The sequence below is a fragment of the Silurus meridionalis genome, chromosome 2 (genome assembly GCF_014805685.1).
Source record: "Silurus meridionalis isolate SWU-2019-XX chromosome 2, ASM1480568v1, whole genome shotgun sequence".
In the NCBI taxonomy this organism is placed as follows: Eukaryota; Metazoa; Chordata; class Actinopteri; order Siluriformes; family Siluridae; genus Silurus; species Silurus meridionalis.
In genome coordinates, this window is record NC_060885.1 from 33,625,908 (window position 1) to 33,650,949 (window position 25,042).

The 25,042-nt window shown below is 38.1% G+C and overlaps 2 protein-coding genes across 3 annotated transcripts; both read right to left on the reverse strand.

Moving 5' to 3' along the window:
- Nucleotides 1–600: 600 nt before the first annotated feature.
- On the reverse strand, nt 601–7,082 carry gfral (GDNF family receptor alpha like). 2 transcript variants are annotated; one of them, XM_046863772.1, is made up of 11 exons: nt 7,066–7,082; nt 6,811–6,916; nt 6,042–6,173; nt 4,250–4,387; nt 4,063–4,167; nt 3,899–3,952; nt 3,040–3,364; nt 2,546–2,799; nt 1,397–1,477; nt 1,200–1,296; nt 601–1,117 (listed from the first exon to the last, which is right to left on the reverse strand). In XM_046863772.1, the coding sequence occupies exons 1-11, from the start codon at nt 7,066–7,068 to the stop codon at nt 1,039–1,041; spliced, it is 1,374 nt and encodes a 457-aa protein (XP_046719728.1). In that variant the 5' UTR covers nt 7,069–7,082; the 3' UTR covers nt 601–1,038. The 2 variants fall into 2 exon arrangements, 1 of the variants encoding a protein (XP_046719728.1); XR_006927611.1 differs by lacking the exon at nt 601–1,117 and having other exon boundaries at nt 1,202–1,296; nt 2,590–2,799.
- Nucleotides 7,083–7,623: 541 nt separating this feature from the next.
- On the reverse strand, nt 7,624–24,549 carry hcrtr2 (hypocretin (orexin) receptor 2). The gene is made up of 7 exons (XM_046863787.1): nt 24,142–24,549; nt 16,527–16,705; nt 13,379–13,634; nt 11,467–11,582; nt 10,903–11,123; nt 10,661–10,782; nt 7,624–8,916 (listed from the first exon to the last, which is right to left on the reverse strand). Exons 1-7 carry the CDS (start codon nt 24,344–24,346, stop codon nt 8,750–8,752), a joined length of 1,266 nt encoding a protein of 421 aa, XP_046719743.1. The 5' UTR covers nt 24,347–24,549; the 3' UTR covers nt 7,624–8,749.
- Between the last annotated feature and the right edge of the window lie 493 nt (nt 24,550–25,042).

Here is a 25,042-nt window from a genome sequence, read left to right on the forward strand (position 1 = left end):
ACGCTCATTAATGCAAAAAAAACAAAAAGAACCACACATGAAATAAACAAATAAAATAAAATCGGACTTAAAATAAGTCAATAAAAAAAAAAGACTAGTTAAAAAGATAAATATGTACTGTATTTACTTGTCACATGTACAGCTAAATTCTTTCTTCACATATCCAAACAATGTTCGAAAGCTGGGGTGAGACATGAGACAGCTCATGTCCCTGGAGTACAGAGGGTTAAGGGCCTTTCTCAGGGGCCCCAAGACCCTTAAACTTTCAGTAACCTTAAGAGACTGTTTTTTTATTGTGTATAATTTCCATAGGTTTAAATTTCTCAATCATTATTAACTTTGGTGATGAGTTGAATATAGTTTTGGTGTCTTTCAGAGCAAAAATAAATAAATAATAAATCCCCCCATTAAAAATAAACGAGTTGTTTTAGTAAGAAATGTAATATAGTCTATAAAACAGGTTACGGATTATTACCTAGGGAACGTTCTTACCCAGAGCAGCTCTTACGATGCTCCTCACTAGTGTGTGATCTTCTGAGCTCTGAGGTGGTGAAGTTTTACACCATGACTGCAGATTTAAAAACACTTATTCAACAGACATTCGAATTGAATACCATATTTATTGTAGAAAGAATAACATTAATATTCATAAGATTCCTTTCGACATTTGGATTTCCCGTTACATCTTATTTAACATCGATACGTCTTATGATGCGGTTTGGGAAAACTCATCATGGATGAAAAAAAAAGACCCAATATGACAAAAGTCCTGGTTTTGATATTAATTTTCCTGCCACAATAAAATGATGCAATGACACACCTGTAACATTGAAAAGTTTCAGTTCTTAAAAGCATAACAGCATTTAAATGATAAATGTTTGTATAAAATGCTGATTCTCTTCTGTGCTACATTCATTCTTTCACTAGTCACTGTATATAATTGTATAGTTATAAAATATAATCATCTTCTACAAACCTGGACATAATGTGACATAAAACCATTATAATATTATGCATGGTACAAACATCATGTGAAAATTACTTGACAAGTGATTTGGAGGAATCATCTGGAGGGTGAAATCTTGAATCTGGGTTCTTGGGCAATCTGCGTTTTTTCCTAATGGTAGAAAAAAAAATAATTAAACATTTCATAAATTATTCTTCTTATATACTTTGCTTATGATTTATAAAACACGTACCCAAGTTTATGTTTTACAGTGGCGATAATGACTGCAATGATCACCACCACCACCACCACCACCACACAAACACACACCACAATGTACAGCAAGTGATCTATCAAAAGAGAGGCAGGAAACAGTGACATTTAATAGACAGTACATGGAATATTGTTTCCTAAATGTGCAGCAAGTATAACAATTCTAGATCATCTTACCTTTTAGCCACGAACGCTCTTGCTGCAATGTGTTTTCTTTTGACTTGGTGGATGAAATATTTCGCTTAGGTCCTTGAGGTCCTAGATTCATGTCATTAAAAATAATCAAGAACACACACTGCCATAAGTTCAAGTGATTAAGCACAGCATAGTCCTAGATCTCTAAGACACTAGATCTCTTAGTGTTTTGGTCCTACACAAGCAAGTGAGAAATCAAATGTGGCTGTGGTTCATTGACTTGCTACATGATGAAGTTCTTCCCAATCAGATTGGATGCATATTTTTTGACTGCATGTTTCTGTAGATTCCTGAATTCATGCAAATGCTGTCATCATGAGTTACATCACCAATAATAATGTTATTATGTGAGCACATTCCAAAAGCCGCCACACAAACCCAATAACAAGAGCTTCCAAATCCAACCTCCACCTGATGTGTTTGTATGCTTGATGGATTGTGGCTTTTCCATCACTTTTGTAGAGTTTCATCTTGATTTCAGAACTTTTGCAACTCATGTCTGAATTACTGCTGAATGACTTTCATTTAGTGTCATGGCCTCGAACCTTCTGCTCTCGAGGTCTTTCTTTATAAGGTGAATTGATGCATCCTCACTTTCATTATGATGTTTTTCTTGGTTGAAATGTTTGATGTCTGGTTGTTAGTACACCAGTTGTTTGGTTCAGTGCTGTATTTGTTATACCCAATATTTATGCAGTGGTTCTGATTGATCCACCCTCTTTTCTTGGCTTGCTTTTCTCCAATAAACATCTCTCTGGTCTTCATGTTCGTTTGTCCAACAACAAACGCAGCCTTCATAGGCAAAAGCCAGGGATCAAACCAGCAGACCTTCTTACAACTGGTTTTTCAGTACTTCAGATCAATTGAAAAATGGGTGGGTTAAATCTAAAGTTAGATCTAAAACATTCAGAAAATGAAGAGCAAATGTCTTTAGTGTAATGCAACAGCAAAACATCTGGGCGTTTTGTTGGACTGTAGGAATCATGACATCAAATGGCGTGTCCACTAGAACCAGTCAAGCGACACTGAACACAAACTAAAAAGCTTTTTTATGCAACTATCTGACCTATATATCTAAACAGGAACTAAACGTTTCCGATTAACAAATATGAATTGTACAAAAGTACGTACTGAAATAGGATCGGTTATGAATGGCTTGTCGCAGCACGTTGCACCTGTAAAGATGGTGATGATCCAGTCCATGACAGGTGCACGGACTCTGAAGAATGGTTCCCATTGTTGCTACAAAGGCCAGTCGGCACTCTTTGTTTCCACTGACAAAAAAGTCGAGATCCATGACATGCAGCAGGTCTGTGGATGAATGTCCGGTAAATGAAACATCGTCAGGACCAAAACATTTGGACAAGAATGCCTCAAAGGTTTTTCTGTGAACACAAAACGAGTGTGCGGTTACTGGCAGCTCTGTACATCCATCAGAGCAGCTCTTAAACTGTTTATACATAAATCAGGAAGCATGAGTAAACATCATTGTCCACCTTGCCCTCGCACTCTATTACAAGAGCAGATGGGCTCGATAGTGGAAAAGTGCATATAAAACATCAAAGTATGGCAAAAAAACAGGGTCTTAAATGTTAACAGAATTGAGGAACACAAAACAACCAAACCTGCAGATCTTCTCTTCAGTGCAGTTATCAAGCATCTCCAGGCAGTTCCATTGTGGTATCTGGTCTTGTTTGCAGGAGTTGGAATTGAGCATGGTCTGAAAATTCTGGCAGTCCTTGTCATCTGGCTCACACTGACAGAACACCAGCATCTCGGCCATGTTTTCAGGCAGGTTTGAATAAAATCTTCTGGCCGCCAGTCTGCAGAGTCTTTCCTCGCATTGAGGAACAGAACATGACTGGACGAACGGCACAAGCTGCCGATTGCACACTTCATCCTGGATGCACAGCGTCATCTCCTGTACGCAGGAAACGTTTGCGGCCGGTGCTTAGTTTGGGGACATTAAGAGACGCAGCGGATGAAAACGTGGTCAGAATTCTGGTGTGTTTTGTGTATACGTGTGTTTAAAATGACATAAATGATAATCGGGTCATTCTGACCTTCAGTCATGGTTAATAAAGGTACCAAATATAGTCTTTTTAATCTAATGCACAATTTTCCAATTTCCCAAGTTGTATTCTGTATAAAACTGCTGTTTGTGAAAATCTTGAATCTTGTCTCTTATTCATCAATGCCCAGAACACCCCACCCCCCACCCCCCAAACCTGAACACACATGTACGAGGTGATATCAAAATGTTTTATGACTTGTTTTGTAACACATATTTGGCAAATTCCAGCTCAAGGATGCTCGCACAGTCACAGGAAGCACCGACTTTCATAAATCAGTGTGCCTGATTTATGTTGAAGAGCCCCAATAACAAGACGTTTGGACGTCCACATAAATAAAAACCTCTGTTTAAATAATCATCCTTTGATGATTAATTTAGCAGTTCTGTAAATAAGCTAAAAATCTATTTACCATATGATAACAGTGAACTTTCTTTCCATTCCTCCTTCAGGTTGTTTCCCAGAACTGGAGATAAAAAGGTAAAGAAAGGGGGGAAAAAAAGGTAAAGAGGGATAAATTGACATTTGTACAAACAATGATGTCAATAAACTATGAATGAAAGAATGGAGTAGAACCTGGTGATGAAGGCTGGTGATGATCTGAACGAGGACCGGTGGCATGACGTCCCGCGTGCCGAGTTGCCGATCTCGATTTGTCTGGTTCGCGCCGGGGCTCGACGTCTGCGTCAAAATAACTGGTTTTAACTGGGTTCAGAATCACTTTCGGAGCGGGGTCAGAAGTGGTGTGTGTTCTCTACCGTACCCGAGTATGAATAGCAGATGGAAGCCAGTAGTTGAAGAATGTTGCAGGGATTTTCGTCAGTGCACATACACTCTCTCGAGTGAGCTAGAACTGCCTTGATGGTCACGTTGCAGTCTTCAGAGCTCTGCACTTGACAGTCTGATAAAAGGGACAAAGTAGAAAAGACGTTTTTGAAGGTGTGACTTCTTCTAAGCACTGATGCATGCGTGATTTTTATTTACTTTTTTTTATATAAAACTTTGGAATTTTTCAATTTAGAATTAAAATGCGTTTTGACGTCTTCTTATTGTCTTTTCTTGCATATTGTCATGTTGCTTCAGTCATATCTTTATGACACAAGTTTACGTACGCACAAACAACAGAACGGCCTTCAGCAATGTTTTCACTCCGCATGCACTGATATAGAACTCACTGGTCTCATAGTCGTCACAGAGGTTTATACGTGTATGCGTTCTCTCGGTCGATAAAAGTAATATATCTTTTTTACACCTCCTGGTGTCTGTGTGACCGAAATTCCCGGATTCGTATCGTCTGAATAAGAACGAGTTGGATGAGAATCACCGAGTCGTTGCTCCTGTAGCTCATCGACAAACCCGACAATCGTTATCGACATTTTCTTCCATGCTGCGACTTTATTTATTTTTATTCAGGCATTCTAACTTATAAGGACCTCGTGAAATTAACCCAATATCAACTCCTTTTTGGATGTTTATCTAATTTGAAGTGTGTTTATGATCTTGAATGCGTTTATCATTTACAATTTACTGCAATTTACTCATTGATCTTCCTGGAAGCAGCACAAACTGCTAAAGATCGCAAGCAGGGAGGAAAATCAAAAGCTAGCAATGTGCAAGAAATACAGTAGTTTGTTACAATACTGTATTTGTTTAAGAATCTAGAAAAATATTTTCTAGGATGCATCCAATGACCTTTAGTAACCCACAACCCAAAAACACTCAAAATGACAGAGTTGGAATATTTCCCTCTGCAATGCGGGGATATAAAGCACTCATTATTGTGTTTCTTACATACATTTTCCATAAGTATTTTCTCCACCTTCTGTTCGATGAGGAATGATGTTCTGTACCTAATGAGTATTGTGTAACAGATATCTTTACATTGTGAGGTATAATGCTTTCAGACGTTTGTGTTCTACATGTTCATTGTTCATTCTACAGCATCCAACACAGCACAAACCTCTGATACAGAAATGTTTATTAATTATTGATCATTACCCTATAAATATTTATTTAGCATCGTTATTGTAAAGTGATAAACATGCACTATTACCTCGTCAGTAGTGAGCAGAACTGACACAATGAACACTGACGGTATCGTTGGGGTTTTCGATGCTTTATCAAAATCTCACAATAATTACAATGAACGTTAATATAATATCATGTGCAAAATGATACCATCAAACCATGTGCAATATCACATCATGTGCAAGATGGTCTCAGTTCCCTAGCAACTATTTGGTGTTTTTAATACGTATATACAGAATATTTCATTTGTTTTTCATTTCTATTTCTTTGTGATCTTATCTTACCTTATCTTGGTAAGATCAAACTGCTAATACGTCTTTCTTTATAAGACAGGCCCTTGATTATGTTTTAGTTTGAACAAGCCTGGATAAACAGATCAACCAGAGAGTTTGCTGAAGGCTATGGTCTTTAAATGGGGTTACTCGGGGTTCACATCTATATCTATAGCCAATCCGTGTGATTTCAGAAGTCTTATAGCTTTCCCAAACGAATTATTCGCAAATCACTCACGCCAAACGAATGTGTACCTTCAGAACCACAAACATTTCTCAGAAGAGTCTGTTCACGTCTGCAAAGGTCCGCTGAAATACAAGGCTGCAGCAGCGACAAGCAGCGAGATGATATCGTGGTGCAAACTGAAGGCAAAACCAGGCAGATTCCTGCAAATAAAAATAATAATCAGCGCTTCTCAGAGTGGGATATGGGATGCCACTGTTGAGCCATTGTGGAAATCTGTGGAAATGGATCATCATCAGTGTAGTAAGTTTTTAGTCTGTTTGACTGCTGAGTTTTAAAAAAATTGTGAAAATAACAACAATGGATCTGATAGCAATATTTGCTAAAAATGTCTGGTTCAGAAATACAACAGTTGTTCAGCTCTAACAGTGAAAATATACCTGCACAGAGACCTGATATTTGAAGAATTAAAAGAAATTCTTGTAATAAACATATACTGGGAGGTCAGTAGAAATTATTCTCCAGTTAAAGAGTCTCTGGGAGAAAAATCCCTGCTTTATATTATAATAATGGACAAGACAGGACATTATTGTGTGCGTCATTGTCTCCGAATGTGACATTTAAAACAAGAATTTTAGAGTAAATCATTAAATATTGTAATCTGGATGAAATTCTACATAAAAGAAATGTATTGCAACCTGAACGAGTAGAACTAACTCCACTTTAGTTTCATTTTCAGCCTTCTCCATACCTGCTCAAACACATCCCTTACTGAGAAGCACCAGATAAACACAACCTGGAGAAATTCAGTGTTTCAGCTCACACAGCAGTGTTACTCACCGAGAATCACCGCTGTCCTCATGTTCTTCTCTGAGCGCTCCTGCTGATGTTCTGCTGATGTTCTGCTGATGCAGCAGCACCTGCGCTCGCGCACTACACCTGCGCCCTCCAGCGACCGGAAATAACGTTTGTCCCAGCCCCATAGATAAAGGTGCCCTCCCCCCCTCCCACACACACACACACACACACACACACACACACACACACACACACACACAATTACACACACACTGGAGTGTAAATAATATATTTTACCATTTACTCGATGTACAAATGTTGCGAGCGCTGTTAGCTGTTTTGAGGAAACACAGGGTGAGAAATTAAAATAAATAAATAAATTCTAACAATTTTAAACTATTCTATTATTAATGAAGTTAATTTACAATTTATATGTATTCATTCACTAAGATATTTATTGTAGTGGCTTAGTAGCTTTAATAATAACAATAATAACAATAATAATAATAATAATAATAATAATAATAATAATAATAAAACACCGATCAGCTGCTGATCAATTACATCTAATTAAACCCCATATCAGCGCTCATTAATGCGCCTTTATGAGCGTCATTTCGGCGCATTTACTGCGCATTACAGCTACAACCGCCCTAAACTTTACTCTCAGTGATAACAGAATGGAAGGTATTACCTGTTACCTGTGTACTGTTCTTTAACAACTCAATATTATAACCTTTATATTTATCATTGGAATTTTTATGTATGTATTTATTATTATAATTATTCAATAAATCACACTATTTTTTTTTTTTTACTTTAACCTAATTTATTGGATTTTGGAGGGGGACAGAAAAAACATCAAAAACATTTTAATCCTACCAATTTGCCACCAATTCCATCTGATAAAAAATCTGCAAAAGGTGCACATTTTCAGATATTATAAAAATGAATTCAATTTGGAGTTACATCTGATACAGCAGTTAGACAAACATTTTTTATATTTGCACTTGTACTTTATATTATACAGTACTGTTCTTTATTCTGTGGGCAATTCAACCTTTAAAATATTATAAACTATATAAACGATTTCAGATGTACATTGATTCCAAATATGAACCATTAATTTTTCACCATAAGCAATTAAAACACCACCATTTAAAAACAAACATTAAAAACAAGAAAAAAAGTGGTATATATATTTTTGTGTTCAGCAGGATGGCATTTACATTAAGAGTAAGAGCAAAGAACTCAAACACATGAAAGAATGTCAAACAACAAAGCACTATTACAAATGCAATTCTACACCCTGCTTTTTAAAAGCGTCCATATTGTAAGAGATCCACCAAAGCAGAACAAAAGACATCCGATTTAGCCGCTAGCCTTTTCTCTGATTGTTACTTGTGCCTGGGCAAACAGCTATCATGTGTGCAAAGATTAAAAATAAATCCCTGTGCAGCTATTTTTATCTTACTGAAATCAGGTTTTTATAAATTTATAAACACTCAAAGATATAAATGTTTATATGTTTTTATATGTTGCTGATGAAATTTCAGATGCAGATTTTGTTTTGAAATGAAAAGATTTACCAATATATTCATGCCACACTTCCAGGCACTATATAACATACAATAATACTGTAAAATATCAAATAGTCTTTTTTTTTCAAACAAAATAATGTTTCCTTGAGATGAATAAACTGTTTGACTCAATCACCAGCGTGTCCTGTGCTTTCTGTCTAATGGCATCACAATCACTGAGAATCTTTGAAAGTGAACTGGAAATTCAATCTCTTCTGTTTCTTCTTCTCTTATCCGAGGCAGAATGTCATTTTCCTCTTGTCCGGGTGATATTCTGGAGCAAATTTACCTTTTCAAAGCTTTGCATATAAAAGCAAGTCTGAGCCTTTGAGATCTCTGTGCTTTTGTCCCATAAACCAGCAGTGAAGTGGCATTTCACGACTAACCGCTCATGATCTGAGCTACATGATCTGGTCTGAGATCCGTGAGACATTGTCGAAGTGGCTCACTTGTGTGGACAGGGATTTGTGGCTGTCGGTGCTCATCTTGGTCCTCACCCTCTCCTTGTTTTCCCCTTGGCCTGAACAGTGACAGGAAAACGCTGCTTTGAACTCCTCTCTGAATTTCCCTGTGAGAAGATCAACACAAGAAGCACAAACTTAAGAGGAAAGTTTTCTTCTGAAGATTTTTTTCTTCTATTTCTGATCATGAACACTGACAGCGACTTTTTGGTCTCCTAATTGGTCCAGTCCTTGTGTGAATCTTTAAATGCACCTCAGCAAACAGCTATTATGTGGAGCAAATATCTCGCAGCTTAACCAGCAAGCAGCACTGAGTGATAAATGAATAATACAAGCTTCTGCAAACATCTACAAGCAGGAAGCTTACATGAAGACCACACAGAGAAATGAAAAGAAATTATGACTCAGATTATTTATTTATGAAATAAAAAAACATTATATATCTAAAAACTCATAACGATGTGACCACTAGTGAGCGCCACAAGAGGATTGGCCTTAATACTAGAATTTAATCTTAAACTCATTATACTGCAAATTTACATGAACATTTATAACAAAGATTAATAACCTACACTGAACTGTTTTACAGAATAGATCAGTCTGCTACAGACAATATAGATGTTAGAAGATCATTTCACAACAGTTTTTCATCTCAGTTTACCATATGAATTACCTCCAGGTTCTCCAGTGGAGCCGTGATAGAGGCTGAATGGTGTAATGAAAGAAGATGGAGGGATTAGTGGAGAATTGGTAGTTGATTGGGAGATCAGTGTAGAAGTAATAGAGGATGGAGGGATCAGTGGTAGAGGATGGAGAGATTAGTGGAGATGTAACAAATGATGGAGGGATTGGTGGTAAAGGATAGAGGGAGCAGTGAAGAAGTAATTGATGATGGAGGGATCAACGGTAGATCATGGAGGGATCAAAGGTAGAGGAAGGAGTCAGAAGTAATAGAGGATGGAGGGATCAGTGGTAGAGGATGGAGGGATTAGTGGAGATGTAACAAATGATGGAGGGATTGGTGGAAAAAGGATGGAGGGGGCAGTGATAGAGGATGGAGGGAGCAGTGGAGAAGTAATAGATGATGGGGATCAGTGGTAGATGATGGAGGGATCAGTGGTAGAGGAAGGAGGAATCACTAATGAAGAATGGAGGGATCAGTGGTAGAGGATGGAGGGAGCAGTGGAGATGTAATAGATGATAGAGGGATCGGTGATAGAGGATGGAGGAATCAGTGGTAGAGGATGGAGGGATCAGTAGAAATATAATGAATAATGGAGGGATCAATGGTAAAGGATGGAGGGATCAGTGGTAGAGGATGGAGGATCAGTAGAAATATAATGAATAATGGAGGGATCAATGGTAAAGGATGGAGGGATCAGTGGTAGAGGATGGAGGGATCAGTAGAAATATAATGAATAATGGAGGGATCAATGGTAAAGGATGGAGGGATCAGTGGTAGAGGATGGAGGGATCAGTGTAAATGTAATAGATGATGGAGGGATCAGTGGAGAAGTGGTAGAGGATGAAAGGAGCATGGTTAAATGAGGTAAAGGAATACTGGTTGGTTTTGTACGTGAGCAGCAGTGTATTTTGCTGCAGGCAGTAAAAGGAAGCCAGTGGAGGAGTGTAGAAACTCCATCACAGTCACACAGCAGGTGTTTATGAAGAATAGAAAGTTCTGACTGAGAGCTATTTGTTGTAAATGAATGGGGGCAGATGCTGTTAAAGAACAACAGCCATTTTAGAAGATTGATGTGAGAGAAAAACCCAGTGAAGCCTGGAAGTGTCCAGCAGATGGAGATCACGTCTCATAGAAAAGCAGCTGAGAGCATAAACTCTGATACTCACCACTGAGGAAATTGTAGATGATTGGATTGGCAGCGCTGTTGGCGTATATAAGCCAGTGGGAAAAAGTGAACCAGGCATACACTGTCTCTCTGTCGTTCGTGTTCTTAAAAGCGCCAAACACTCTAGAGAAAAAAAATAAACGATAAGAACTTGAGGACAAAATTTTCACATGCTGCCTAATGAATATATTCACCCACTACATTTCACTGTTTACAAATGTAGAGCTAAAATTAAAAACGTACCTTTTCATGATATTAAGGACGCTAATGGGCAGGTAACAGATGGCGAAGACGAAGAGCACCACCATCAGCATGCGTGCCGTTTTCCGTCGAGATTTCATTTGCTTAATCTCAGCCGACACCGCGCTGGTCCTGACCTTGACCGACTCACCAGGACCTGCAGCCTGAGCTGAACACTGCAGGGATTTCCACTTCCTCTGCACCACCGACGAGGTTCCTGGAATCTGAGCAGATATTACATTACTGTTCATCATGTGAATATAAAAATCTGTGACACGTAGTAGTTCTGGAGTGACAGGATTTCATTCTAGTCATGTGTGTTTCGCTTCTTACAAGGTCATTCATTATTTAATTAGACACGTTATGGAATCGGATGGAAGAAAAAATCTTTAGTGAAGCTTCTTTGCTTTTTGTTCTGTCGATTAGATTTGCTTCCAGCCCACATTTTCTCAACCTACAGTCAACATAATAAACATTTAACTCGCTAACAAGCATTTCAGTGAGATCTAAAGATGAATGAAATTCGATTTTTTTTTCTTTATGTGAAGTTGTAGGAAATATTTTTACCTGCTGACACCAGAGTTTCTGACAGATCTGGATGTACGCCAGGACCATCAGGCACAAGGGGGCAAAATAGGTTACAATAAAGAAGCAGGTGTGGTAGACCTTGGGGTAGATCTCATCTGCAGTATAAAAGGGCAAAACACACACACAGACACACACACACACACACACACACACACACACACACACACACATGTTTTATAAACTGAATGATCAATATAGTGCTCGCTAGACCATTTCTTATCTGGGGTAATTAGGAAAGTCATGAAAAAATCAATGAAAACGTTTCATCCATGAGCTAAATTCAGGTAACATTATGACCTGTGCCGTATATTATATATGGACTAATATTTGCAGACATGACCATCATATGTCCTGTCCAACATTCCATTCTACATTTAGTCCACATTTCCCATTATAATAAGCTGCTCTCTTTTGGGAAGATGTTCCACTAGATGTTGTGGAGATTCATTCAGCTACAAGGGTGTTAGTAAATTCAGATACGGATGTAGGTGATGTGAGGAGGCCTGGGGTGTTCAATTGGGTTGGAGCTCTATAGCAGGAGATCTTCCCCATCATCCAACCCAAGTAATCTTCATCCCATGCTTTGTGCACGGGGGTATTGTCATGCTGAAACAGGTTCAAGTTCAAGTGAAGGGAAAATTTCATTCAAATGCATCCAAAGACGTTCTACACAACTTTGTGGTAACAGTTTGAGGAAGAACAACATGTGGCTGAAAACATCTGATTGAAAAGTTTTGTCCATAAACTGTAGTATTCTACATATACAAACCAAACAATCAAGATTGAGGATGAAAATAGTTTCCTTTTTGTCTTTTCATTGATAAAAGAAACTGCTTATGAAACGGTTGTTTTACTGAACATCCACACACACAAATAAATGACGTCTTTGCCATGTCAATACCAACTAAGGGTATTTTTCATCCTGCTAATTAATGCCTTCAGCAGAACCGCTTCCAAAAGGTTGCCTTGAAGACTTTATTTAACCAAAGTGGATTAACAATGAACAATTTTTGAAATGTCATATTCTATTAAAACCTCAAACATCATCTTCCAAGTCTACACTGGACTAATTGTGATCGTTTTCTCTCTCTCTCTCTCTCTCTCTCTCTCTCTCTCTCTCTCTCTCTTTCTCTCTTTTTTTTTCTCTTACTTGAGCTACACATGCTCTTTGAGTTCTGCCTGGTCCATCATCATCCTGAGATCTTATAATTTGGTCACTTGGAAACCATTTGGGCTGCTGAGTATGATCAAACTGAAGATACATGAGATTACTGTGGTGGATGAAGGGATAGAGAAGCAGTGGTAGAGGATAGAGGGATAGAGAGTCAGTGGAAGAGGATAGAGGGATAGAGGGATAGAGAAACAGTGGTAGAGGATGAAGGAATAGAGGAGCAGTGGTAGAGGATGGAGGGATAGAGGAACAATGATAGAGGATGGAGGGATAGAAGAGCAGTGGTAGAGGATGGAGGGATAGAGGAACAATGATAGAGGATGGAGGGATAGAAGAGCAGTGGTAGAGGATGGAGGGATAGAGGAGCAGTGGTAGAGGATGGAGGGATAGAGGAGCAATGGTAGAGGATGGAGGGATAGAGGAGCAGTGGTAGAGGATGGAGGGATAGAGGAGCAGTTGTAGAGGATGAAAGGATTAGTAAGAATGAATATTAGGTGTTGAGGATGAGGATGGGTTCCTCTCAGGGAGTTTTCCTGTTACCACGGTCACCTCGGACTTTATAATTAGAGATAAGCTTGGAGCAACAGGTTTATGAATATTAAATGTAAAGCTGCTTTGTGACAATTAAAAAAAAGTGCTATAAAATTATATTTTAATTGAACAATGACTACACAATAAAAACATTCCCTCCAAGAAAACACATTTGATTAACTCACTCACCTCCCCAGTGTTCGTCACACACAGTAAAGAGAATGGTTTTGTTGGTGAGTTCAGGGAGCAGCTCAGGCAGCAGGTTGTTACACTCCATGACAACAGCTTGGGGAATCATGATCACGCACGACACCAACCAGATCAGGATGATGCTCCGGCGAGCTCGCTTCGCTGTGCTCTTAAACTTCAGAGGGTGGCAGATCGCATACCAGCGATCCTGAGCAATGCAGCTGAGGGTCAGCACGGATACAGACACCGAGATTGTCTGCAACAAATTAGAAGATGAAACTCATCTACAATAAAATATTACAGAATCAAGTCTGTTCTCTTGCAAATGCAAAAACCCTGAATGGACTTTTAGCAGTGATGGAACTATAATAAATGAATATCCAGTGTTGAGGATGAGGATCGGTTCCCTTATGGTTTCTTCTTCATATCATCTCAGAGAGTTTTCTCCTCACCACCATCACCACAGACTCGATCATGAATAGAAAATGTATATTTGTGATTTATTTATTTCTGTAAAACTGCTTTGGGAAGGTGCACATTTTTAATAATGCTTTTTTAAATAACATCAAACTGACATCAAACGCTAATTTCAAAGGCGAAATCAAAAATCAAGATCAAAAACCTGCCAATTTTTCCAAAAATGTACTTCCTTTCAAAAATACGTGTTCACGCAAACTAACCATGATAAATCTCCTGCGTGAGTTTGAGTGGGTGTGAACGTGAATACGTGCATGGCGTGCATGGCGCATTTGCCCATTGTTTCCGCTGTGGCCTTGACCATGACCAAGTGTTTATGAAAGATATGAATGAATAAACGAGCTGGAAACTAATAACAAAGTCGTTAAAAACTGTATGTAGAAATATAAATAAAGTTTTTTTTTTTTCACTTTCATGATTGCGAGATGTACTCCATGCATCATACATGATTCTCCATTCAACTAATCTGAAAGCAAAGCTTCCCTCTGAGATGCTCTTCTACCTGATTGCTAATTAAAGTCTTAGTCATGTTCATATTTTGAATGGAAAAATGTTAGAACCTCTAGTTCTGACAAGGTCACCAGAATTCTCATAAAAAATAAAGAGAAAGAAAGAAAGAAATCAGGCTTCTGTTTGAAAAAGATATGCCTGGCTTTTAAGATTTAGGGAGGAAGTGACAGCTCTTATTGCTTTGGGTTTTAAAGGAAAAGTCAGTCAACTACACACTAAAAAATGAAGAAAGAAAAATACAGTATTTCTAAAATATAGCATTCACGCTGACTTGTCAGATCAGTTACACGTGTGAAAGTGGAATAAACACATAGCAGGTGAAATTTCAGCTGTTTAAATTAAAATGTAAAGAAAGAAACAGTAGATTTTAAAGTGATCTACTGATCAGCCTCCTGTCCATTTAAAGCTGATAAAAGTGTTCTTGCCCTTCGCCAGTGTTTCTAAAGAGTTCTTCAATACACAACAAATTAATCTGCGATTCATAAATAATTCCCAATGAGCTCATGTTCTTGTTTCTACATACACTGTCAGACTAATGGATGAATTTATCTATAACATTTAAAAGTATTTGATGAACAAGAAAATTGTGGATTCAATAAAACGTAGGCGCAAAAACGTTTCTTTAAATCGCTTGTTACTCCAAACTAAGCGTATGAGTTTTTATTTGGTTTTAAAGAAATTTTGATCACTAAATCGAAATGTGCATTCCACAAGTTCAAAATTGAAGCCCAGAAACTGCTTCAAGTGCATCATGAATAACGGTGATGAGAAAGAGAAATGCAGTGATAGTGTAAAAACACAGTTGTAGGGAAACGCAATAAAGCATTTGTGCCATAGAAATAATGGAATGAAATAACATAACGGGGTCCAGCGATGTCCTGTTGGATTCCCAGTTTCCACCTGAAACAAGGCTGCATGGAAAAAAATATAAACCTTGAAGTATCTCATATCTCCTTTCTGACTGCACATTCAGTGCTCCAGGAATATGCTGATAAACCTCTCTGCTCTTTCAGGAAGAAAATTGGTTTGGTCTCTGTGTGCTGCACAATGCACAAAATCCCAAAACAACGATAAGCCATGCTACACTCACAGACAGACACACAGGTCCGGGTAACTTTTAAAGGATCTCAGCGTAGCTGCTGACATCTTTTTAACAGACACTGATCTCTTTCCATATGTAAATGATTGTATTGTAAGTCTCATGTTTGAACAAGCAATTTAGTAAAGCATTCAATGATTTGTATTCAAAGTTCCTACGATATATAATCACTAGTATTATCAGAGAACATTCAAAATTATACACAATAGCAGGGTTATGTAATGATACCATGTGATAAATACGGAATTGCTGGACACCCAAATGCTAAAATCTAAGTTACCTATAAATGTGTGATCATTAATGTGGACATTAATCCAGGGTTAGGGTTAATTAGAGGTAATTTCCCTCAGGCAGATAGACTACTAATTGGATTCCACTGTAATAGGACACAATTTGTAGCTGCCTCTGATTCGCTTTTTTCTCCAAATCTTATTTATGTTGTGCGACTGCTACCATTTGCTTCAGTAATGAAGTTAATGTAATTAAGTGCTGTATTTATGTATCTGTATTTTACTGAAGTTTTTCCATTTGGGGAAACCACTACATTTCAAAAGTCAAATATTTCACTTTTTACTACATTTTGTGAAATCAGTCATTACTTTTTTAATTAATGAGGATAAAAACTTAATTGGTCAAACATGCATCGATCCACCAATCAGGATCGAGCGCACGCTCTGTTTTACACGTGTTCTGATCGGCGCTTGGTGTATCTACTGATCACCAACATACAGTTCAGCATCAGTTCAACATCAAGCAGAACATTTAGAGAGGAATAAATGATGAAGAAACTCCAGACTCGAACTCGCCACAACACACGTGACCTCGTTTACGTGAATTTCTTTGTACTTTTTTGACTCGTTAATATCATTCTATTAATAGATCAACGTGCTGGGAGTCACACACAGTCTTTTCACATAAACTGAGTTGATTAAGTAAAGAGTCTCGTGACAGGAACATTAATAGGAACATTATAGTTATAATACATCATAGTGCTTTGGATACTTGAGTACATTTGAGGGAAAAATGCTTGTGACACATTTACTTTCACTGCCAAACACGTACCTGTAAATAAGGTAAGATCCGACAGAGCGTTTCTCCAAAGAACCATGTTTCTGTGATGTCCACCACGAGACTTGCAGGAAGGCAGGTGATGGTGACCAGGATGTCAGCGAAGGACAGGTTCACGATGAAGTAGTTGGTCACTGTGCGCATGTGATGGTTTTTCCACACTGCAAAACAAACTAAAAAAAGAAAGAACAAGATTTTCACTCACTGTTTTAACATTAACGACAAAAAACATGAAATATGCCCATTTCTGCAGCATATTAAACACGTGCGACATGAAGCGTGAGCGAAATCCGCCGTGCGCTGTCCAATTCCTGAAAAGACGATTATTCTCCGAATACATGCCTGATTGCTCTTCCTTTCTTTTCCTCATGCATTTGATTCGAACCAGTCATTGCAGGCACTTGACACCACACAGCATCATGAATCCCTCTGGTAGGTCTCAGTACATCACCAGCAAATCATTATAACTCGTATTATCTTGCTGAGTGCAGACATGGTTCTGAATCCATGAAAGATAATGAACTAGCAGGGGCATGATGATGTATTGGTGTGTGCATTACGCACTAAGTGCTTTTTTATTTATTTCATTTTTTCATCATTATCTTCTCCTTCTCTTTTAGAATAAGACTTTATCTGGTGGGGCTTTTGAAAAAGTTCCAAACCATCTGCATTTTTTCTCCGTACCTGCTTTGTTTTTTTTTAGCAATCGTGAGTAATGATGTAATGTCATGCATGGACATTTATGCTATTCCACTACACACAATATTGGATCAAATACCAAATGAAGAGCGTGACTGGAGCTCATCAACACCAAAAATCTAGGTTTCTTCACAAATTGAGATGATTTTCATTGAAGATGTCTGGTAATTTTCTTGTCTATGTAGTAAAATAACTCTCACAAAGAAAGCACATTTTGTACTTGCATGCTGTAGCATTACAATTTCCTAAAGTGAACTAAAGTGGAGTGAAGATGTTCCAGCAAGTCAAACATTATCTCCATGAAGACGTGCTTTGTCAAGGCTGAAGTGGAGAAGCTCGAGTGGTCTGCTCAGATACCTGACCTCATTTCCACTGAACACATCTTTGATAACTTCAACACTGACTACAATCCAGCAATCGCACAAAAGTGGAGGTTATTAATAACATCATATATAGAATTTGATGTTCAGAGAGCACATATGAATTTTATCAGAAGGTGTTTACATACATTTGGACCAAAATGAATAAAGTAACACTTCTGTTCAACTGCAGATACCTTTAGACTAATACGGCTTGTTCTGTATTCAAGACACACACACACACACACACACACACACACACACACACACACACACACACACACACAGACTAACAAGACAGCTTCAAATACTTGTGGTATTTCCACAAGCATGGGTGCAGGTGGGAATATACATCTAATGCATTTTCATTTCTGTTTATAGAATTAGATTGTAGCAATGAAGCACTGCAATTTGGACTGACATATTAATAAATTATTTTATTAAATAAAAGCCAAATCATTTAAAAATATATATTTTTAATTTTAATTTTTCGGTATACAGTTGTTACAGACATGCAATTCCAATACTGACCACTAGAGGCATAGTAAGTCTACTAATGGTCTTAAAATAACTATTAATACAATAAAATTTGTATATATAAATATAAATTGAAATATGTGCCTCTTTTTGGACATCCCATTCCACATTTAGTTTCCATTCACCGTTATAATAACCTCCACTCTTATGGGAAGATGTTCCACTAGATTTTGTGGAGATTTGTGCTCATTTGTCTGAATCAAGTCCTGATGTAGGTGAGAAGGTGAGAAGTCCTGTGGTGCAGTCAATGTTCACATTCACCCTAAAAGGTGTTCAATAGGGTTTGGAGCTCTATAGCAGGAGATCTTCCAACCCATGCAAAGCAGATCTTCATGAAGCAGGCTTTGTGCACAGGGGCATTGTCATGCTGGAACAGGTTGGAGTCTCCTTGTTTAAGTGAACGTAAAATTTACCAAAGTTTTACTGCGTCCAAAGACGTCCGGTACAATTGTGCACCTCCAACTTTGTGGAAACAGTTTGGGGAAGAACGAAATATGGCTGGAAATGTGTGGAGTCCTGATACTTCTTTCCATATAGTGAATGATTTATGTTGATGCTTGTTCAATCTAATAGGTGGACAAAATGACTACAGTTGTATATAATTTGTTCTCAACACAGTTTGCAACCATAAAATTAGAAATCGATGCTACATGGTGTAATTTTATAAATAAAACTTCACTACACAACTTCAACTTCACTACACTTTTACAGATTTTTTCCAAAACTCAACAAATTATATATTTTTAGTCAGTAAAATAAGATTTTTTTTATTGTTCGTCATGTCGTATGGATTATACAGTATATAACTGTAATGAGCAATAAACCAAAGCAGCAAATGACGATGTAGAAGCATATATGAGGGTCATGGTTTAGAAAAAGCAGAGAGATTTATGGCTAATGTCAATGCAAGGAAAATCGAGCATTGTAGGTATTTAAATTCAGACAGGTACATTAGCATATATTACCATGCAGTCTGAGGCAGTTCTCAGAAATCTGTAATTGTTATCAGAACATCTCTCGAAAGCTTGCGATGTTGAAATTGTCTTGCTGAACTCATTGTGTAAGGTCAAAGATCAGAGGTCTCACAAAGTGGTCAGTGAATACGCGTTTCATCTATCCTATGCATTATAAATATAATATATATTACAGTGTGTGTAGAACTAATCAAAGAACATTCATCTGTTCCTGTTCTGAAGATTAAAGAATAGCAATGTATTGTAAATGATTAGCAGTTCCAGTATTCTTGGAGTACCTGATTAATCCCAGAACAAAAATAGGGTGTAAAAGTCTGTAGATCTTCAACTGATATTTGAAGGTTTTTGAAGTAATGAAGATTTCCATTCTCCGCTTTAATCCAAATGAAATGTTATAACAGCACTAAAAACCAGCCATATTTGGTAGTGATTACCATATTTTTCGGACTATAAGCCGCTACTTTTTTCCCACGTTTTGAACCCCGCGGCTTAAACAACGAAGCGGCTTATTTATGAATTTTTCCTGGGTTTTTCCCGGTTTCACAAACTTTAAGCCAAAAACTGAGCCCCATAACATTAGACCAATGAAATTTCCGAACGGAAACGAAAAAAACTCACCTCACCTGTGTTCTGAGCTGCACGGCTTCGCGAGAAAAACTGATTTTTTTAAACGCACAACGATGCCAAAAGATAAACTCCCGAGAGAAATAGTTGTGAAAGGAAGGAGGAAGACAGTGAACAATCATTTTCCTAGTCGGCTACTCTTTAGATACAAGCCGTTGTAACGCGTTGAGTCTGGGTGAAGGGAGAGCTCGCTAACTCCAGTTACAACAGAAATCATATAAGCACAGACAGGTTTCCAAAACTCGTGCTTTTTTATTTTTCTTGGCAACAGCATTATGGGTTAGTCAAAGAAACTTAGAACTGAGCAATAGAAAATAATAAGGACATATTCCTCGGTCTTGCACACACGCAGTAATAGCGGAAAAATGCGGCGGCAGGCTATTCCCCAAATGCCGCTCTGCTCTTAAAGGAAGCGCAACATATTTCACCTGTTACACCGTGTGTAACGTGTCTGTCGTTAAAGCCTGTGTAAAGTTCATTAGTTTTAGTGTAGACAGAAGGTCAAGCCAAACATCAACATGCTTAACTCCTCCTGCAGATCTCCAGATGTTCCTTAGATATAATCTCACCTCGAAACACTGATAGGGTGTAATATCCTGTCCCTAGATCTTTACCTGATATTTAAAGTGCCCCAAATGTTTTAATGAAGACCATTTTCCATTACCTTCTCTAATCCAGTTCATGAAACTGTATTAAGTGCTGAGATGTCCAGGAGTGCAATCAGAGCCACATAAAGAGCACTGCATTCAACACTGAATCTCATTCCCACATTATTTTCTTATACAGAGATCAAGTCTGCTGATGTGGAAGAAGCGAAGGGACAAATGTTACCTCAACATCTCCTCCACATATTCCTTTATCACCCTGATTTCTGGGACTGAGACTCGTACGGCTTTGCTATGTTGAGCGACAATCCCCTACAGTTTACACACACCTGCAGCAATGTTTAGATCAAATTCAGCATTTCTTTTTAGATATCCAGGTTGATGTAGTTCAGAAGAATGCATGAGAAGAACATTGCAATGTGTGTGAGAAAACTCAAAGGAAAACTAGGATCACAATCACATTTTTTAAGAAGAGTGATTTTTTTTTTTGCATTGTATTGTTGTACTTCTGCCTGTACACCGGTTTTGTGTGGTTGTTCCGGATCGGATCATTTTAGTGAATTAGTTCTTTGAATCTCGTTGATCAAAATGAATTCATCGTATTTATGAAGTTATTTAGTTCATTTCGTTCCTTTGATCAGAAATTATATTAAATCCTACATTTTCGATAAGCAGATTCCCAACACGTCTACATACAACACCTTTGTTCCAATAATTCAAATATGACAATGTAGCAATGATGATAAACGGAATGAGTAGCTTCACCTTTCATATCTTCTGGTCTGTGTCGTTCATTTTTTGTCATGTGACTTCCATAATTAACAATAATGTCAAGATTCGGGGAAAAAATAACCTGATCTATTTAATTGTGCAGCGTCTATGGGAGTCACGTGATAGAAGAACAAACGACTCGGACCAGAGGGCTCATGAGATGAACTACTCAATTCTGCTTCCTAATAACAACCCACAGAGATTTTGCAACACTTCAAAACACTTCTGAGCCAAGTGAAAGAATCGTTCAATATAAACAAATCTTTAATGAACGACGCGACACTACACAAGTTTTGTTGAAGCGATTGGATATGTGCTTCTAAAAGCAGGATATGAATCTTTTTCTGCTGCTGAATCTATTATAAACAGTGCAGCCTTTACATTTACTAAATAAGAAAAAGAGGTAACTTGAATTTCAATGGTAGAACAAGTGAAAACCAAAACATAAACAGGAAGTGGAATGCTAGAACTATAGTTGTTTATAGTGCCCTCTGTTGGCAGGGATAAGTAACGCTCCAGACTTGCAGGAAAATTCTGGTTCTTCAATTAGACATAATACTGTATCGCCAATGGACATCTCTGTCTCTGTCATAAAGCTCTAGCAAGAGCTGATCAGGGAGAATCTTTTGAAAAAATGCCTAAACCACATCTGGATTCTCTAAATATGCTGAATCAGCAAACTCCAATGTCTTCCTGGATTGTTGATTTAATCTTCTCACCAAGAATAAATATCATTCTGCTTCCTTTTGATTTGGCTTTTGCAAAGAGTCCACAGGTTTCGGCCATATTTGACCTGCTGCTCATACTGACCCAATCCAGATACTTGAACACCTTCACAGAGGGTGAGGTGCAGCACCTCAAGTGATGATATCTACTTTCTTCCAGGAAAGAATCAGGACCTTTGACTTTGAGTTCATTTGAATACTGCTAAGGAAACATCTCCAGCGTCTCATATTGGAGACCTAAATCCTACCCTTAGCTACATCTTGATATACTGTCCATGAAAACCATAAACAGACAAACAGAGAAGAAAAGGGAAAGAGTCTGACTTTATCAAATATCAACCTGGACTTTTTATGGGTGATCAAAAGTAATCATTGTCTTCGTTTTGCAATCTGAAAAGCAATTTTTTTGGGGGGAGTCTTTACAGCAATCTTGAAAAGCTAGCTCTAGCATAGCGCTGGCAGCAGTTTTATCCAGCAAAAAAAAAAAAAAAAAAGAATCGACAGAAATTATTTGCACTTTAACATCAGCCATAAGAGACTAAAGAACAAAAATATCACATGCATCCACAATGTATGGCACCATTATGGAGTCTGACTCACCAGACCATAAGTATATATTACCTAGCAGCAAATCCAACAACCACGGTCTGAGTGTGTGTGTGTGTGTGTGTGTGTGTGTGTGTGTGTGTGTGTGTGTGTGTGTGTGTGTGTGTGTGCACCACACTCCAATTCCGGGAATTTCCAGATCCCTCAGCCGTGTCTGATGTGTATATATATATATATATATATAAGTATTTTATGTCCTATTGCTATACTTTAGTGCATCACTCAGGCTGAAAGAATCAGGCTGATCAAATGGAATATAAAGTCTCATTATGCAGCAGAAGGCGACACACATTTCACTCATTTACTCCTATATGATTAAAGGATCAGTATTCTGCAGCAGTTGGCTTTCAGTCAAATCTATAAGTCTCACCTGGACACGTGTCAATCCGTTCTGTCTTGGTTTAAAAATATAACTAGGAATATGGATAATTCATTATCCACAATACACACCTGATAAACCGATTTGATATCATTTCAGGGACCAAAATCCACCAAACCTGCTCTGTAAAATGCTCTCATAGTAACAGCCTCAGCACTTATCATTGGGATTGTAATGACAGGCAGATAATTGATTTACTGTACAAATCAACTAAATGGAAAACAGGAATCATGCTGTAATCAGTGTATGAATATCTGCCACAAAATGCACAAAAATCTTCCGTTCCTTTGCATTTGCATCTTTGCAATAAGAACGAGGTGCATTTTTCCAGGTGTTTATTATAACTTGTTTATTCAAGATTACAAAAATGGTATACTGATATGCAGTATTTTTGTGCCATTGACAAAAAGACAAAAACTCTGCATCGTTTGTTTAGTAAAAACCCTACAAAACATATCGGAACAATAACTAAAGGACATTTTAATGGTGTGTTCCAGTATCAAAGCCATTATAATCTCCATAGTACAATTATTCACTGATTTGTGCTCACAACATTATTCAATTAGAGGCTGAATTACCAGTTCAAAAACCAATTATTGTGTGTATATATATTTAAAAATCTTCTGCCTTAAACTAAGGAACATCTTGTATAATGCTTGAAATATTCAGGTATGTTTTCATTGTAACTGTAACTAATTGAATGTGAGCTGAAAATAGTCTCCATTTTTATTAACATTTAAATCATATAATAATTGAAGGCAAAATATTAATTTACAGACTTAAATATAATTATGGTAATGATGCTAGAAGACATGTAATTAATTCCAGATGAGCATGGTGTGTGGGGTAATCAGATGTGGCTGATGAGGCTGAATACATGTTCTCATTCAGTGGGGTTTTTTAGAAGATAAAGAAAAGGAATCAATAAAATACGGGATAAAAAAAAAAAAAAACTCCAGCAAGGCTTAAGTGAAATAATATTCCGTGGACATATTAGAAATCTTCACACACACACACACACACACACACACACACACACACAGCAGTACGCATCTTTGCGCAGTGTTGTATAGGATCAAATACAGGAGAGACGGAAATCTTCGGTGCATTGGATTATTTGGGGAATGAAACCAGAATTATCCAAATTTGATGAATACCAGAAGCAGAAGAAGACCAGCCTGAACACCTGAACCAACCTGGAGTTGGATAAAGTGCATGAAGATTCTGCATATGCTGGATTTTAACCCGTATTACAACCTGGCAAATCTTAAACACTTGAAATGATGAGTCCAGAAATGTTCTTTAGATGTTCTGCATGTCAGAAACTTACCCAATGTGTTTCCAACCAGAGAGCACAAGAAGACTAGGATGTATCCTCCTATCAGGACCCACTCGTACTGCTTCGGATGCAGGTATTCACTCCATATGTATCTCAAAAGTTGCTCGTCCTCGTCGAGGCGCAGCTGCGCGGCGCTTGCGTTGGAATTGGACGCGGAACAGTTGCGACAGCTGGGACTGACGGTGACCCCCGCCATGCCGCGTACCGACCCCTAAACCATCCCGAGGCACGTGAACGAACGAATGAAGGGCGACTCAGGCGCGCTCACGAGGGGCTTTAAACTCCGCGGTGACGCGCAGGAGGGCGCGACCAAGTGGGTGAAAAGGAGACGCGCGCTGGATCCAAAGGAAATCCTTCCCAAAAACAAATTCCTGCACAATTCTACTGCACTGCTTCCTGTCGCTCCTCCACCTTCCTATAATCATGTGGTACTGATGATGAGCTGATTATGCAAAATTATCATTATCAAGATTATTCATCCACAAATAACTTTAAAATATCCATGGCAAGGAGACCATGAGATCTTCAAATATCTGAACGAAATGTAGCTAGCTATATATATATATATGTGGTATAATACAATCGTGATATTTACTCGAACTTGGAAACCCAAACCTGTTCCAGTAGGTCAATGTGAGCTCCATGAACATCTGGTTTACATGGTTTGGACAAGGAGATCTTGAGTGGCCTACTATAGAGCACGGATTTCAATCCTACTGAAGACCTTTGGGATGAATTGGAACACTGACTGCACCCCAGGCCTCCTCACCCCACCCTTGTGGCTGAAAACACAAATGTCCACAAGCGCAATCCAAAATCTAGTGGAAAAGAGTGGAGGGAATTAGGAAGCCAAGTGTCCGCAAACTTTTGGCATTCTAGTGTTGTTTTTTTT

What these genes read in the sequence shown, in the direction of transcription:
- gfral (XM_046863772.1), bottom strand. An exon ending in TCATAACCGATCCTATTTCA is followed by an intron (nt 1,478 to 2,545) that starts GTACGTACTTTT and finishes ACATGAATCTAG; the next exon opens with GACCTCAAGGACCTAAGCGA. An exon ending in ACTGTAAAACATAAACTTGG is followed by an intron (nt 1,118 to 1,199) that starts GTACGTGTTTTA and finishes TTCTACCATTAG; the next exon opens with GAAAAAACGCAGATTGCCCA.
- hcrtr2 (XM_046863787.1), bottom strand. Translation starts at nt 24,346, where the DNA reads ATGGCGGGGGTCACCGTCAGTCCCAGCTGTCGCAACTGTTCCGCGTCC. An exon ending in GGATCTTACCTTATTTACAG is followed by an intron (nt 13,635 to 16,526) that starts GTACGTGTTTGG and finishes AATTTGTTGCAG; the next exon opens with ACAATCTCGGTGTCTGTATC. An exon ending in GTGTGACGAACACTGGGGAG is followed by an intron (nt 11,583 to 13,378) that starts GTGAGTGAGTTA and finishes TTTATACTGCAG; the next exon opens with ATGAGATCTACCCCAAGGTC.